The following is a 13,250-nucleotide window of genomic DNA, read 5'->3' as shown; positions in this document are numbered from 1 at the left end:
CTCCTCCTTGCCAGGGTGATATATTGTTCTGTTTTATTGCATTAATGCTCCACCAGCTCCCACCCTCTTATGCAGGGGTCAGCAAACTTTTTCAGGAGGGGGCCGGTCCACTGTCCCTCAGACCTTGTGGGGGGCCGGACCTCTGGTTGCGAACGGACCTCTGTTCTGGAGGCCTGTTTGCAACATGAGCAGAATGCAACACACAGTGGCGTGTGTGCGCACGCACAGGTTGCGATTCACCGCTTCTGCGCATGTGCGGGATGTCATTTTGCACATCTGCGCATGCGCAAGCAGCAAAGAGTGGTGAAACCCTGAATTAACCCTTTCCGGGACTTCCGGGTCGCCGCGGGATGTAACCTGAAAAAACAATGTATCATGAAGCAAACGTAACATGAGGTATGACTGTATTTTTTTTTGGGGGGGGGGACCCAAAACAAATTCCTAAGCCCCACAAATAACCCAGAGATGCATTTTAAATAAAAGGACACGTTCTACTCATGTAAAAACACGCTGATTCCCAGACAGTCCGCGGGCCGGATTGAGAAGGCGATTGGGCCAGATCCGGCCCCCGGACCTTAGATTGCCTACCCCTGCTCTTATGCATCACCAATGCTGGCTGGCAAGATTTGGAGGATGGCATCCTTCAAGGGATGTGTTTCAGAAGGGGTGCGGGGGGTCGGTGGAATCCCAACACCCCAAAATAATAGATCAGAAAAATGAATGCATCAGTCGTGGCTTCGGAGCGGAAAGGGAAAAGGGGCTGGACTCTGCCGGGAACAATGTCTCAGCAGAGGAGTTTGGTCCTGCGAGGAAGGCTGGCTGGGGCCGAGGGTCATGCGGTGGTTCAGAGCCTCACCTGCAGCCGCAGAAGCTCCTCGTTCGAATCCCACCTCAGCCACCTGCAGCTTTGAGCTTCTCTCGGCCGGGAGAGCAGCCAAGAGTGAGGGCAGCTTTCCTCCCTCTTTTTTAAAATAACTTTTTATTCAAAATTAAAACAAATCATATTATCCAGAAACATAAAATCCTTATTTCCCCCCATTTTTCCTCCCTCCCCTCCCTCCCCCCCCCCCACAGAACCCACCCCGACTTCCATTAGTTCCTGTCTTTGGTTTCTCTAATAATGCTGTTTTCTGCATGTTACACAGTAGTATAAATCCTCAAACTAGTTAGCTGATTAATATTAATAAAAAGTTCGTGAATGTTTATTCAAAATCAGCCAAGGAGTTCAGTTCGCTTTGTTGCGTCTTCGGATACTTTGTAAAGGGTTCCCATTCATCTTTAAAGTCACAGTTATCCTTGTCCCGTAGCTTATAGGTCAGTTTTCCCAGTACAGCATAGTCCATCAATTTTTCTTGCCGTGATTCTTTAGTTGGGGTTTCTTCAGTCTTCCATCCTTGTGCTATTAAAACTCTCGCAGCCATTGTTGCATACATGAAGATGTGTTTTTCAGCTTTTTTGGCAGATCTTTCCCTACAATCCCTAACAAAAATTCTTCAGGCTTTTTAACAAATGTTAAATGGAACAGCTTTCCTCCCTTGACACTCGCACCCATTGTTTGGTTTTCCAGGCGAGGTGCCTCCAAGTGCAGAAGATCCGGTATGCCTGGGACTTTTCTGCCAAGCGGTTCGTGAAGGTCGGGTGAGTCACCTTGCGCCCGGCAAAGCCCTGGGCAGAAACAAAGGCTCTCTTGTGGTGCTACGGCAGGTCTCCTTCTCTTGCAGGGTCCTCGAGGAGACACACACCTGCGCAGAGATCCATGCCAAGTTTGGGTCTGGGCTGACCAGCGCAGAGCAGGGCATCAGGTACTTGCTTCGCAGAATCCTAGAGTTGGACGGGACCCCCAGCGCTCATCTAGTCCAGCCCCCTGCAAAGCAGGAATCAGAACATGCACGCATCCGATATGGAAGAAGTTGTGGTTGGCCTAAAATCAGCCGCTCAAAGCATCATCATCATCACTTTTAGTTTGTATACCGCCTTTCTCTCTTACAATACTCAAGGCAGTTTACAAGCTGAAGAAACAAAGAATGTACACCTTATAACAATCTAATGCAATACAAAAATCTGATAATAAAACAGCTTTAAAATAAGCAATCAAATAAAGTAACATTCAACAATCATTAGAATAGTATGGAATAATAATATCAGCATATAAAAATTAAACAGAAACCCACTCTTAACAATTACAATAAATTATTTCCAAACTACAATCAATAAAACAATGACAAGCCACAGAGCATAAAATAATACAAATTGAGAAGCAGAGACTGGAGGGTGGGGCAAGGCAGGTGGAAGGAGGCCTTGCCTGACGGAGTCTCTCCCCTCACCTTGGCAGGAGCGGGGGGGGGGGGGTCTCCGAAAGGGCAGGCAGGAGCCCCACACAGGGCTAGCTCAGTCGGTAGAGCACGAGACTCCAAATCTCAGAGTTGTGGGTTTGAATCCCGTGCTGGACAAGAAGGTTCCTGCATTGCAGGGGGTGGGGCTAGATGGTGACCCGGCCCTCACATGCCATCCCTCTGAGGTGGAAGCCCCAGAGAGTCTGGGGGGGGGGAGGACAGAACCCCCCCAGAGGTCCCTTCTCCAAGGTGGCTGAAATATACTCAGAGTCGCAAAGTGATTTCATGCTCTTTATTCAGCTCATAGTGGTGAGGAGGAATGAATGAAAGTCCCCTCAAAGTATCTGCTTTATATACATTATTTACACAATGGGCTGCACATGATTGGCTAATTCGGGAATTCTACTGTAAGCCAATCAGGTTGTGGATTCACTTCTATCTGGAGCATGATTGGGTGGTTCCTGCCAACCAATCATACTGCTGCATTGTTCTAGGACCAATCAGACTGCTGCATTCTGAATCCTATTGTTCTAGGACCAATCAGACTGCTGCCTTTTGGATCCTATTGTTCTAGGACCAATCAGACTGCTGCAGTTTGGATCCTATTCAACTCAGTACATAACACCCCTCCCCTCTAAGTTCCAGTCCTGTCTGGGAGGTCGCATTCATAGTCCTCAAGGTATGCCGGCGGCCTATGTGTTCGTTGCGGCCTGGGGTGTTCCCTGGTCCGGGGTTCAGGTTCTGGCTCGTGTTCCAAGGATGCTGGCTGTGATGGGGCTGTTTGGTCTGGTGCAACCGGCTCGCTCAGTCGTGGTTCTGGTTCCGGTGTCCTTTCGGCCTCACGGGTCCTCTCTGTATTTACTGATTCTGCCTCTCCTGCTTGCCCCTGCTGCTCTATGGGCCTCACTGCCCCACTGTTCCCTTGGGACTCCCTTGACCTGTCCTCCTCCTCCTGGTTTTCTCCCGGGAATTGTCGCCGTATCTGGTCGCAGTGGCAGCGCCAGCATTGCCCCCCATCTGTTAGCACCTCGTACGACACGGGGCCAGTGACCCTGGTGACTGTGGTGGGTACCCATGCAGGGCCTGCCCCAAAATTCTTTGCGTACACTGGGTCCTGGGCCTCAAAGGTTCGGGGGGTTCCTGCCTTCCCCCACCACTACCTCATCCTGAGCTCTATCGGGGTGAAGGCGGTCCAATCTGATTGCAAGGCGCCGACCCATTAGTAGTTCAGCGGGGCTCCGGCCAGTCGTTGAGCTGGGGGTGCTGTGCTGTGCTAGAAGGAATGTGGCAAGGCGGTACTCCCAATCCCCTTGCGTCATGCGGCGAAGGGTGTCCTTGGTGGTCCGCACCATGCGTTCTGCTTGGCCATTGGTGGCCAGGTGGAATGGCGCCGAACGGATGTGGCGGATGGCGTTCTGCGCTGTGAAGGTTTGGAATTCTCCTGACGTAAATGCAGTCCCATTGTCTGAGACGAGAGTGTCAGGGAGCCCGTGGGTTGCAAAGAGCCTGCGTAGTACCTGGATGGCTGCGGACGTAGAAGTGGACGGTACCAGTGCGACTTCCAGCCATTTGGTGAAGGAGTCCACCACTATGAAGAATGTTTTCCCCTGAAAGGGGCCAGCGAAGTCCACATGCAGGCGTGACCATGGTGCTCGGGCGGACTCCCAGGACTGGACTGGGGCCCTTGGGGGATCTGGGCGGGATTCTTGGCAGGCCTGGCAGTGTTTGACCCAGGCCTCTATCTCTCCGTCAATCCCCGGCCACCACACATAACTCCTGGCAAGGGCTTTCATTCTTACTACCCCTGGGTGTGTCTCGTGTAGGGCTGTGAGGACCCTTTTGCGGAGGGGCTGGGGAGCAACGACCCTGCTTCCCCATAACAGGCACCCCTTGTGGGCTGACAGTTCATGTTTGCGGGTTGTGTAGCCGGCGAGAAGATATTCCACGTGAAAGCTCCACTCCAACCAGCTTCTCACATGGCAGCTTAAGCTCAAAGCCATGCTTCTGGGACTGAGCCATCTCTCCCCCGGTGCCCAGCGTACTCACGTTTCCAGCAGCTTTCCGGCACCCGGCTCAGCAGAGCGAATTCTGGCCCGGGGCTGCTGCTGGGCCATCCCCTCCACACCCAGTCCAGGACCCGGGAGATGACCCTATCTTTCTTGGAATGGTGTGTAACTTCTTGTGCCTGAATGGGGCGGTCGGGAAGCAGCTCCAGGCTCATAACCTCTTGTGCAGGTGCTGGGTCGGGGCCTGTCTCCGGTAGTGGTAGCCTGCTGAGGGCGTCCGCATGGCCCATCGCCTTCCCAGGGCGGTGAATCAGTGCATACTGGTAGCTGGCAAGGAAAATTGACCACCTGAGGACACGAGGAGATAGCACTTGGGGGGTCTGCTTTTCGGGGGCAAACAAGCCAAGCAACGGCTTGTGGTCAGTCACCACAGTGAAGGGCCGCCCGTACAAGAAATCATGGAATTTTTTTTACTCCCTTCACGATTGCCAGACCCTCCTTGTCAATTTGCGAGTAGTTCCGCTCGGTTTCGTTGAGTGTCTGGGAAAAGTATGCCACCGGTACCTCTCTTCCATCCGGGAGTTGGTGTCCCAGGACAGCGCCAATGCCATAGGGTGAGGCGTCACATGCTAGCACCACCGGCAGCCTCTCGTCAAAGTGTGCCAAGACCGAGTTTGAGACAAGCAAGTCCTTGACTGCCTGGAATGCGGACTCCTGGCGCTGGCCCCACACCCAAGGGGCCCGCTTGTCCAGGAGTCTGTGTAGGGGCTCCGCTACCGCCGCCTTGTGGGGAAGGAAGGAATGGTAGAAGTTCAATAGTCCCAGGAAGGCCTGAAGTTCAGTCTTGTTCTTGGGCGCTGGGGCATCACAAATGGCCCGTACCTTTTCCCCAGTCAGGTGGACCCCTTCTGCGTCCACCATAAATCCCAGAAAGTCCACCTGAGGCACTCCTAGTAGACATTTTTCCCGCTTCACCTTGAGACCCGCCGTCTGGAAACGGTGCAGAACGGTGCGGAGGCGGTCCTCAAACTCCTCTGGTGTGGGCCCGGCAATCAACACATCATCGAAGAAGGGGGTGACACCAGGAATCCCTTTAAGGAGAGAGTCCATTAGATTCTGGAATATGCCTGGTGCCACGCTGACCCCGAATTGCAGCCGCTTTACCCTGAACGCTCCTCTGTGCGTCACAATCGTCTGTGCCTCTGCTGTAGCCTCATCTACTGGCAGCTGTTGATATGCTTGGGCCAAGTCCAGCTTGCCAAAAATTTTCGACCCAGCCAGGGTGGCAAGGACATGGCTGACCACTGGCACTGGGTATGCATAGGCCGTGAGGGCCTTGTTTATGGTACATTTGTAGTCTGCGCAGATGCGGACCGAACCATTAGGCTTGACGGGTGTGACGATTGGGGTTTCCCAGGGGGCATTAGGCACCGGCTCCAGCACTCCTTGCTCCAAGAGTCGGTCCAATTCCTCATCTATACGGGGTTTCAGGGCGAACGGGACCCGGCAGGCCTTTAGCCTGACCGGTCTTACTGCGGGGTCAAGCTGTAGAGCAATGGGGGGGGCCGTATACTGTCCCAATTTCCCATCGAAAACCCCCGGAAATTCCTTGCATATGGCGTCCACGTCCACTTGTAAGCTCATGTGGTTCACCCCGGTGATGGCTAGCCCCAGTGGTCCAAACCATGCCAATCCCAGTAAGCTAATGTAGGGGCCCTTGACCACAAGCAAGTCCAGTTGCCGCGTCCGCCCTCTGTATTGCACCCTGAAGGTCCCCACCCCCATTGTGGGGACCTTACGTTTCTGGAAGTCCCGGAGGGTGAATGGGGCCGGCCTGAGTTTGGGACCCCCAGTAGGACACAGTTTCCTTAAGGTCCTTGCCGAGATTATGGATAGTGTTGAACCCGTGTCAAGCTCCATGCGGCATGGGCCCCCCTCTATCTGTACCTCTACATAAATTTTCTCTACGTTGGGGTGGGGCAACTGGTATACCTGGAAGTCCGTGAGCTCCGTCGAGTTGCCTTGGTGCGTTGGGCCCCGGGACCTGGGGCTCTTGGATTGGTCATCTGATGCCTGGCGTCGGGTGGGCCGAGCCTGACACACCCGGGCGATGTGTCCCAATTTTCTGCACTGCCTGCACTCTGCGTTGCGGAAACGGCAGGTCCTCCTCTCGTGACTTTCTCCACAGCTCGTGCAGTTCCCTCCTTCTCGTCGAGGCAGCTGTGGTATGTGGGCTGCTTGAGTGCGCTGCTGTACTCGGTGCACCTCCTCCTTGTCGGATCCTGAGTCGTCGGTGAGGTCTTCGTGGTGGACCCTCGGTTGGGACGGCTGGCTCGGCCGTGCCTCTTGCGTCGACCTCTTGGCAGCTTCCGTTGCCAGGGCCTCCTCCAGAGCGACCTGGAACGTTAGGTCCTTCTTAGCGTAGAGGCGTCGTTGCAGCTTCTCATCCTTCAGGCCACCGACGAGGCGGTCCCAAAGCATGTTCTCCAGCTCTGAGAAGTTGCAGAACCGGGTGGCTTGGCGGAGAGAGGTCACAAACCCAGTTATGGTTTCCCCAGGGGCTTGCCGCTTTGCGTAGAAGGCATTTCGACGAGCCACCACTGAGGGCTGTGGCGAAAAGTGCCCCTTCAGCTGTTCCATTATTGTTTTGTATGGAACAGTAGCGACGTCTTCAGGTGCAAGGAGAGCCCGGGCGATTTCAAACGTCTCCTCTCCGCAGACGCTGAAGAATATTGCCCTCTTCTTGGCGTCTTCTTCATCGGTGACCCCTTTGGCTTCTAGGAGGAAGGTGAAACGGGAGGCGTACGCTTCCCAGTCTCCAGATGCTGGGTTGAACGGCGAGAAGCTGCTGTCGGTTGCCATTCTGAGTTCCTTGTGTCCCGGAGCTGAAGCCTGGATACACGGTGCGAGGCAGCGGTGTGGCAGGTGGCGGTGCTGCGGTACTGTGTGTGGTGGTCAGCTCAGCGGGATCCCACCTTCGTCGCCAGTGAAATATACTCAGAGTCGCAAAGTGATTTCATGCTCTTTATTCAGCTCATAGTGGTGAGGAGGAATGAATGAAAGTCCCCTCAAAGTATCTGCTTTAGATACATTATTTACACAATGGGCTGCACATGATTGGCTAATTCTGGAATTCTACTGTAAGCCAATCAGGTTGTGGATTCACTTCTATCTGGAGCATGATTGGGTGGTTCCTGCCAACCAATCATACTGCTGCATTGTTCTAAGACCAATCAGACTGCTGCATTCTGAATCCTATTGTTCTAGGACCAATCAGACTGCTGCCTTTTGGATCCTATTGTTCTAGGACCAATCAGACTGCTGCAGTTTGGATCCTATTCAATTCAGTACATAACAGTGGCACCAACAAGATTGCAAGCAGGCATCCTTCAAAGGGCACGGCCGGGTCATGTCCCTGATGAACTAGCGCCTTACGGGGTGGGGAACATCCTCCTGACGTCTGCCCCCTTTCTGTCCCTTAAAAGCTCCTGCTGTTTGCCTCCCCCTTGCCCCCCCCCCCCGGCGTGGGAAGGGGCAGCAGCTGCCTCAGGAGCCCCTTGTATTTCAATTAATTGCTTGTGATTTTATGTATACTGTGTTACTTTGGCTGTTGTTGGCCGCTCTGAGCCCGGCTTGGGCTGGGGAGGGCGGGATATAAATAAAATTATTATTATTATTATTATTGGTGGACCAGCCATCCCATGGACTCCCTTTTCTCTCTCTTGCTCATCCGCAGGAGCGTCATCTGTGGGCCCAACGCCATCGACGTTGAGATTGCACCAATCTGGAAGCTGCTCTTCAAAGAGGTTCTTCTTCCTGCCCAGAGGCAGCTATCTCGGTTTAGCTATATCTATCTTGCTGCAAATACTCTTATCTTTTTTTTGTACAGTGTTACCTTGGTTCCCAAACTTAATCCGTTCCCAAAGTCCGTTCCCAATCCGAAGCATTCCAAAACCAAGGCACGCTTTCCCATGGAAAGGAATGCAAAATGGATTAATCCGTTCCAGACTTTTAAAAACAACACCTAAAACAGCAATTTAACATGAGTTTTACTCTCTCGCAAGACCATTGACACATAAAATGAAAGCAATAATCAATTTACCGTACTATAAAATAAATAAGACAGTATTGCAGATGATAAAAATTAAAATTATTTTTTTTTCTTACCTGCACTGATGATAGTCATTGTTTGGATGGGGGGCTTTTATCCATTTCCTCAGTCACACAATCAATCAATCTACTGAACTGGGTTCCACACAGTCACAAAAACTGAAAAAGCCTCAAAAAGAAAAACACAAAATAAATAGCAAAACCAAAAGGGCCAAATACAGGGGTACCTTGGTTCTCGAACTTAATCCGTTCTGGAGGTCCGTTTGACTTCTGAAATGTTTGAAAACCAAGGCGTGGCTTCTGATTGGTGCAGGTGGCCCAGAAACAAGAGCCAACAGCTGCATCGGTAGTTCGGCTTCTGAAAAACGTTCAAAAACCGGAACACTTACTTCCAGGTTTCCGGTGTTTGGGAACCAGGGCTTTTGAGAATCAAGGTACCACTGTAAAATGCTTTGAGAGGGGTTTCTTTTATTTTGTTTTATAATCAAGTGGTGTATAAATCTTTACAAAATGTCATGTTCTTTATTTATTGTTTATTAAATTTATGTACTGTACCTCCCCATCACAGAGCGATTTACGGTATCAAGGCCCATGAATGGAGAACATAATAGGCAGCTGAAGAATTGTCCTCTCCTGCCTCTTTCCTTGCGGTCCTCCTTGGCTCCCGCTGGTTGGGCCCCGTTAGTTTCTCCCCATCTCCAGGGTGACGCTGCCCTGCCGGGAAGCCAAGGCAGGCAGATTAGCCCTTTAATCAACCAGAGATTAAGCCTGCTCCCGCCAGAACATCCTGCTCTCGCTCCACCGGCCAGTCCTGCCACCATCGCCATTCGGAATTTGGAGATTTTGGGAACTGACCGAGAGCCAAGTCAGTCTCATGAAAGCCTGGCTTGCAAAGAGGCCTCCGGGGAGGAATTAGCCCCCCCCCATGCTGGGCCAAATGGGAGGTGGAGGGGGGGGGCTTTTCTGCATCATGGTTGGACCAAAGGGGGGGGGGGGAGGAAGTTTCCAGGGGGCAGGGATGCTGAGCCCCAGTGGAGCAACCCAGGAGTTGCCCCTCTCCCATCAGCCCCAGGAAGAAGCCAGCATGGCCAGGGGTCAGGGAGGGGGAGAAGGAGGGGAGTTGGAGCCCCCCACCCATCCAATGATCTTGACTTTTCTGCAGGGCAGAAGGATTCAGAGACTCCCCATTTCCTTCCTCTCCAAACCACCAACCCAGCCCTCTGAAAAGCACCCTAGTTTCTGGTTCCCCCACGTCTATTTCTTTATTTTATTTAGTTCATAAAATTTATATACCACTTGATTGCAAAACAACAACAACAACCCTCAAAGCAGTTTGCAATCAAAATCCAGAGAAAGTGCTTGCAGGCCAGAGAGAAGGTTTTGCTTGGGCTAGTTTGGTCTCGCTAAGAGAGCGACGCCAATGCGTCCAGCGTGGGGCTCTTGCCAAGGGGCAAGGGGCACAAGGGGTGGGTCGTGGCAGAAAGCCGCCTGCAAGTGCCCCTCACTCAGCCCCCCCGCCTCCTCCCCTCTCTTTTCTGTTGCTGGGCAGGTGCTGAACCCGTTCTACATCTTCCAGCTGTTCAGCATCTGCCTGTGGTTTGTGGAGGAATACATTGAGTACTCTGTGGCCATCATCCTCATGTCTCTACTCTCCATCTCTCTCACCGTGTATGACCTCAGGAAGGTGAGCAGGAGGGAAGGGCCTCGCCCAGGCAAGCGGGGCGGGGGGGCGCCTCATTGACCTCAGGCTGTGCCAGAATTACATATAATCTCTAGCTCAGGGCCCCACTCTCTTGCCCCCCCCCCAAAAAAAATAGAGGGGAAAAACCTGGATGTACATTTCCAAAATATAAGATAATAATAATAATTTTTATTTATACCCCGCCCTCCCCAGCCAAGACCGGGCTCAGGGTGGCTAACACCTAATATAAAAACAATTGATTGAAATACAGCTTAAAAAACAAGATTAAAATACCACATTAAAACATTAAAATACAGCCTCATTTCAGTGGAAACTCAATCAAAAACTTTTTGGGGGATAAAAACGTCAAGTCTTCACCAAGGCTAACTATCCAAACTGGTCCTACATGGGCCAGAAAAAAGCCAGGGAAGTCCCCAAATACGAGTTCCAAGATAAAAAAACAAATAAAATAAAACCTGCATACAGCAGTTTTGTGTTGTGTCGGCTCCTGTGATGCAAGTCTTGGGCTCTGTCTGCTCGCCTGGTCCCTGCAGGATCTGATCACAAGAGCAGAACTCTTCCCTCCTGTGGTTTCCAGCAACTGGGATTCAGAAGCAGGGCTGCCTCCAGCTGGGAAGGCCTTGTGGCCAGCAGCCATCCATAGCCCTCTCCCCCTTCATGAATTTGCCCAGTCCTCTGTGACAGCCATCCAAGTTGCTGGCTGTCTCTGTCTCCAGTGGGAGGGAGTTCCGCAGTTTAACTTTGTGCTGCGTGAAGAAGACTTTGCAGCTGGAATCCTGCGAGGTCGGAAGGGCCCCCTTCAAACCAGGGAGCTGACCTCCCCACTGCTGCTGCCTGGGCTGTAAACTGGCTGGCTGGGATTCCAATCCTGTTCCCTTTCCTGGCGCTGGAAGCGCAGCAGGGAAATGAGGGCCGGGGGCCGTTGGGCGGCTCCCGGCTGCTTCCCAGAGAGATGCACCTCTTTTCTTTTCATGTCCACAGCAATCCGTGAAGCTGCACCGGCTGGTGGAATCCCACAATGGCGTCCTGGTCAAGGTCCTCAGGAAGGAAACAGGTGAGCCCAGGACCAGGGCAGGTCCCTCTCCTTGCTGCACCGCTCTGGGCAGGGAAGGTCTGGATCGCCTCTCCCCTCCCTTCTCTGCCTCCCCTGGACCGTTTGGGCAGGAGAGACACATGGCTCAGGTGCGCTACAGGCTCCGTGGTGAGTGCCACCCGGCATTTTGTCACCCTTCTCAGTGGTGACACCCGGGGCAAATTGCCCCCCCACCTCCCTTCCTCCGTCCCTGAATCTAGTTGGTAGATTCATTTGAATCTCTTTACTTTAGCAATCCAATCTGGCTTTGTTCAGATTGGAGTATATTCCTGGTAAGACCCCTTTTATCCCTCCTAAAAAGAAGAAAGATACAAGAAGCTTCTTTTTAAAGTAACAAGAAGTTTACTCACATTCAGTTCACAGTTGGATCCCTGAAGGCAGGCTTCAGCTTGCAGTTACAGATACAGTGTGGCTGACATCCTTGTAAGGATGGGCCCATGTGCTGCTGGCAGAGAGCCAGCAGTGCAGTCCAAGAGAAAAAAAGGGATCAAAAGAGGAAGGGTGACTGGAGCTTTTGTGGGGTCTGCAAGGGTCATGCCCATCTACCTGGTCACTAACAGTAGCAGCAGAGAAAACATGTTCCCCTCTTTATTTTCAGCTTTCTTGGGCACATGAAACTAACCACAATTACCTTGAATTTCTGCTTAACCCTCAAGAAAGAAGGGCATTTTTGCTGGCCAGGTTTAATTCAAATCCATCAGACCTCCTTTGGGGAAGGTTCTCAGGCAGGGTGGAAGGAGAAAGAACTTTCCCATGTGAAGACCGCCTGGTGGAAACCCTTACACATATGGTTCTCAACTGAAAACTATATGCTGATCTCCGCCAGCAATTTCTAGATCAACTCTGTATCCCAAATGGAAACCAGAGTCAGAGGTCATACATTTTCCATCACTGGGGAATGATCAGGAGCTCACCAAGTTAGTGGCTGAATATCTCTGTTTGGGGTTTTTTGTTGTTGTTGAATACACTGCCGACGTCTGATCTCCCTGGAGACCTAGAGATGTGACGACAGACTGCTCTGCCTCCTTTCTTTTAGCAAATGTTTTGTGCCACTGGGGAAGTGGTAATTCTGTATTGATTCGTTTTGGATGTTTGAATGTTATGCCAATAAAAGGTTTGATGATGATCTACCTGGTCGCATGCAAAGGAAAGAAGCTCCAGACCAGCTGGAACAGGAAGTCCTACTGGCTGGACAAACATCCCCCTGTCTGTGTCCACTCTACGCAAACAAGGAATGTTGTATTTGGCTGCTCCAATGGATTACCTCCCACATTTTAATGCACCTTCCCTCCCCACCTGGCAATACGCAGGGGCCCTTGATATGGGTGTTTCTGTTTGCCCATCTGCTCAGCTCCAAAGAAAGGAACGCTTTGTCTTTGCTTAGGTAGGACAATGGAGCAAAGTCAGTAAAGGACTGGGACATTCGCAGGGAAACCAAAATGCTTGTTTACAAAGCTATTGTACTTCCCACCTTACTATATGCTTGTGAAACAAGGACCACTTATAAACGCCATCTCCAACTCCTCGAAAGATTCCATCAACGGGGTATCAAATTTTTTTTACATATCGCTTGAGAAGACAGGCAAACTAATACCAGTGTGCTGGAAGAAGCAAAGATCACCAGTGTTGAAGCGATGATTCTTCAACATCAACTTCGTTGGACTGGTCATGTTGTGCGGATGCCTGATGATCGTCTTCCAAAGCAACTACTCTATTCCAAACTTTAAAATGGAAAGCGTAATGCTGGTGGTCAACAAAAGAGATTTAAAGACTGTCTCAAGGCAAATCTAAAAAAATGTAGTATGAACACCAACAATTGGGAAACACTGGCCTGCGAGTGCTCCAGTTGGAGAACAGGCTTGACCAAAGGTGTCCTGGGCTTTGAAGACACTCGAACTCAGGACGCAAGGGAGAAACGTGCTAAGAGGAATGCGCACTTGGCAAACCCTCACCGCAATCAACTCCCGCCCAGAAACCCATGTTCCCACTGTGGAAGGACATGTGGA

The 13,250-nt window shown here is 51.5% G+C and overlaps 1 protein-coding gene across 5 annotated transcripts in view; it reads left to right on the top strand.

Annotated features, from left to right (window-relative positions):
• The window catches only part of LOC310844742 (putative cation-transporting ATPase 13A4), a 56,358-nt gene that overhangs the window by 10,626 nt on the left and 32,482 nt on the right, over positions 1–13,250 (top strand). For all 5 annotated transcript variants that reach the window (XM_083739239.1, XM_083739237.1, XM_083739235.1 and 2 more), the window contains exons 4-8: positions 1,568–1,638; positions 1,722–1,802; positions 8,076–8,145; positions 9,999–10,133; positions 11,133–11,205. In XM_083739239.1, coding sequence (XP_083595365.1) covers positions 1,568–1,638; positions 1,722–1,802; positions 8,076–8,145; positions 9,999–10,133; positions 11,133–11,205 — 430 coding nt within the window. The remainder of the gene's footprint in view (positions 1–1,567; positions 1,639–1,721; positions 1,803–8,075; positions 8,146–9,998; positions 10,134–11,132; positions 11,206–13,250) is intronic.

The sequence above is a fragment of the Podarcis gaigeae genome, assembly GCF_964106915.1.
Source record: "Podarcis gaigeae genome assembly, chromosome: 5".
NCBI classification, from domain to species: Eukaryota; Metazoa; Chordata; class Lepidosauria; order Squamata; family Lacertidae; genus Podarcis; species Podarcis gaigeae.
The sequence above is the reverse complement of the archived record's forward strand: the minus strand, read 5'-3'. Positions and strand labels throughout refer to the sequence as shown.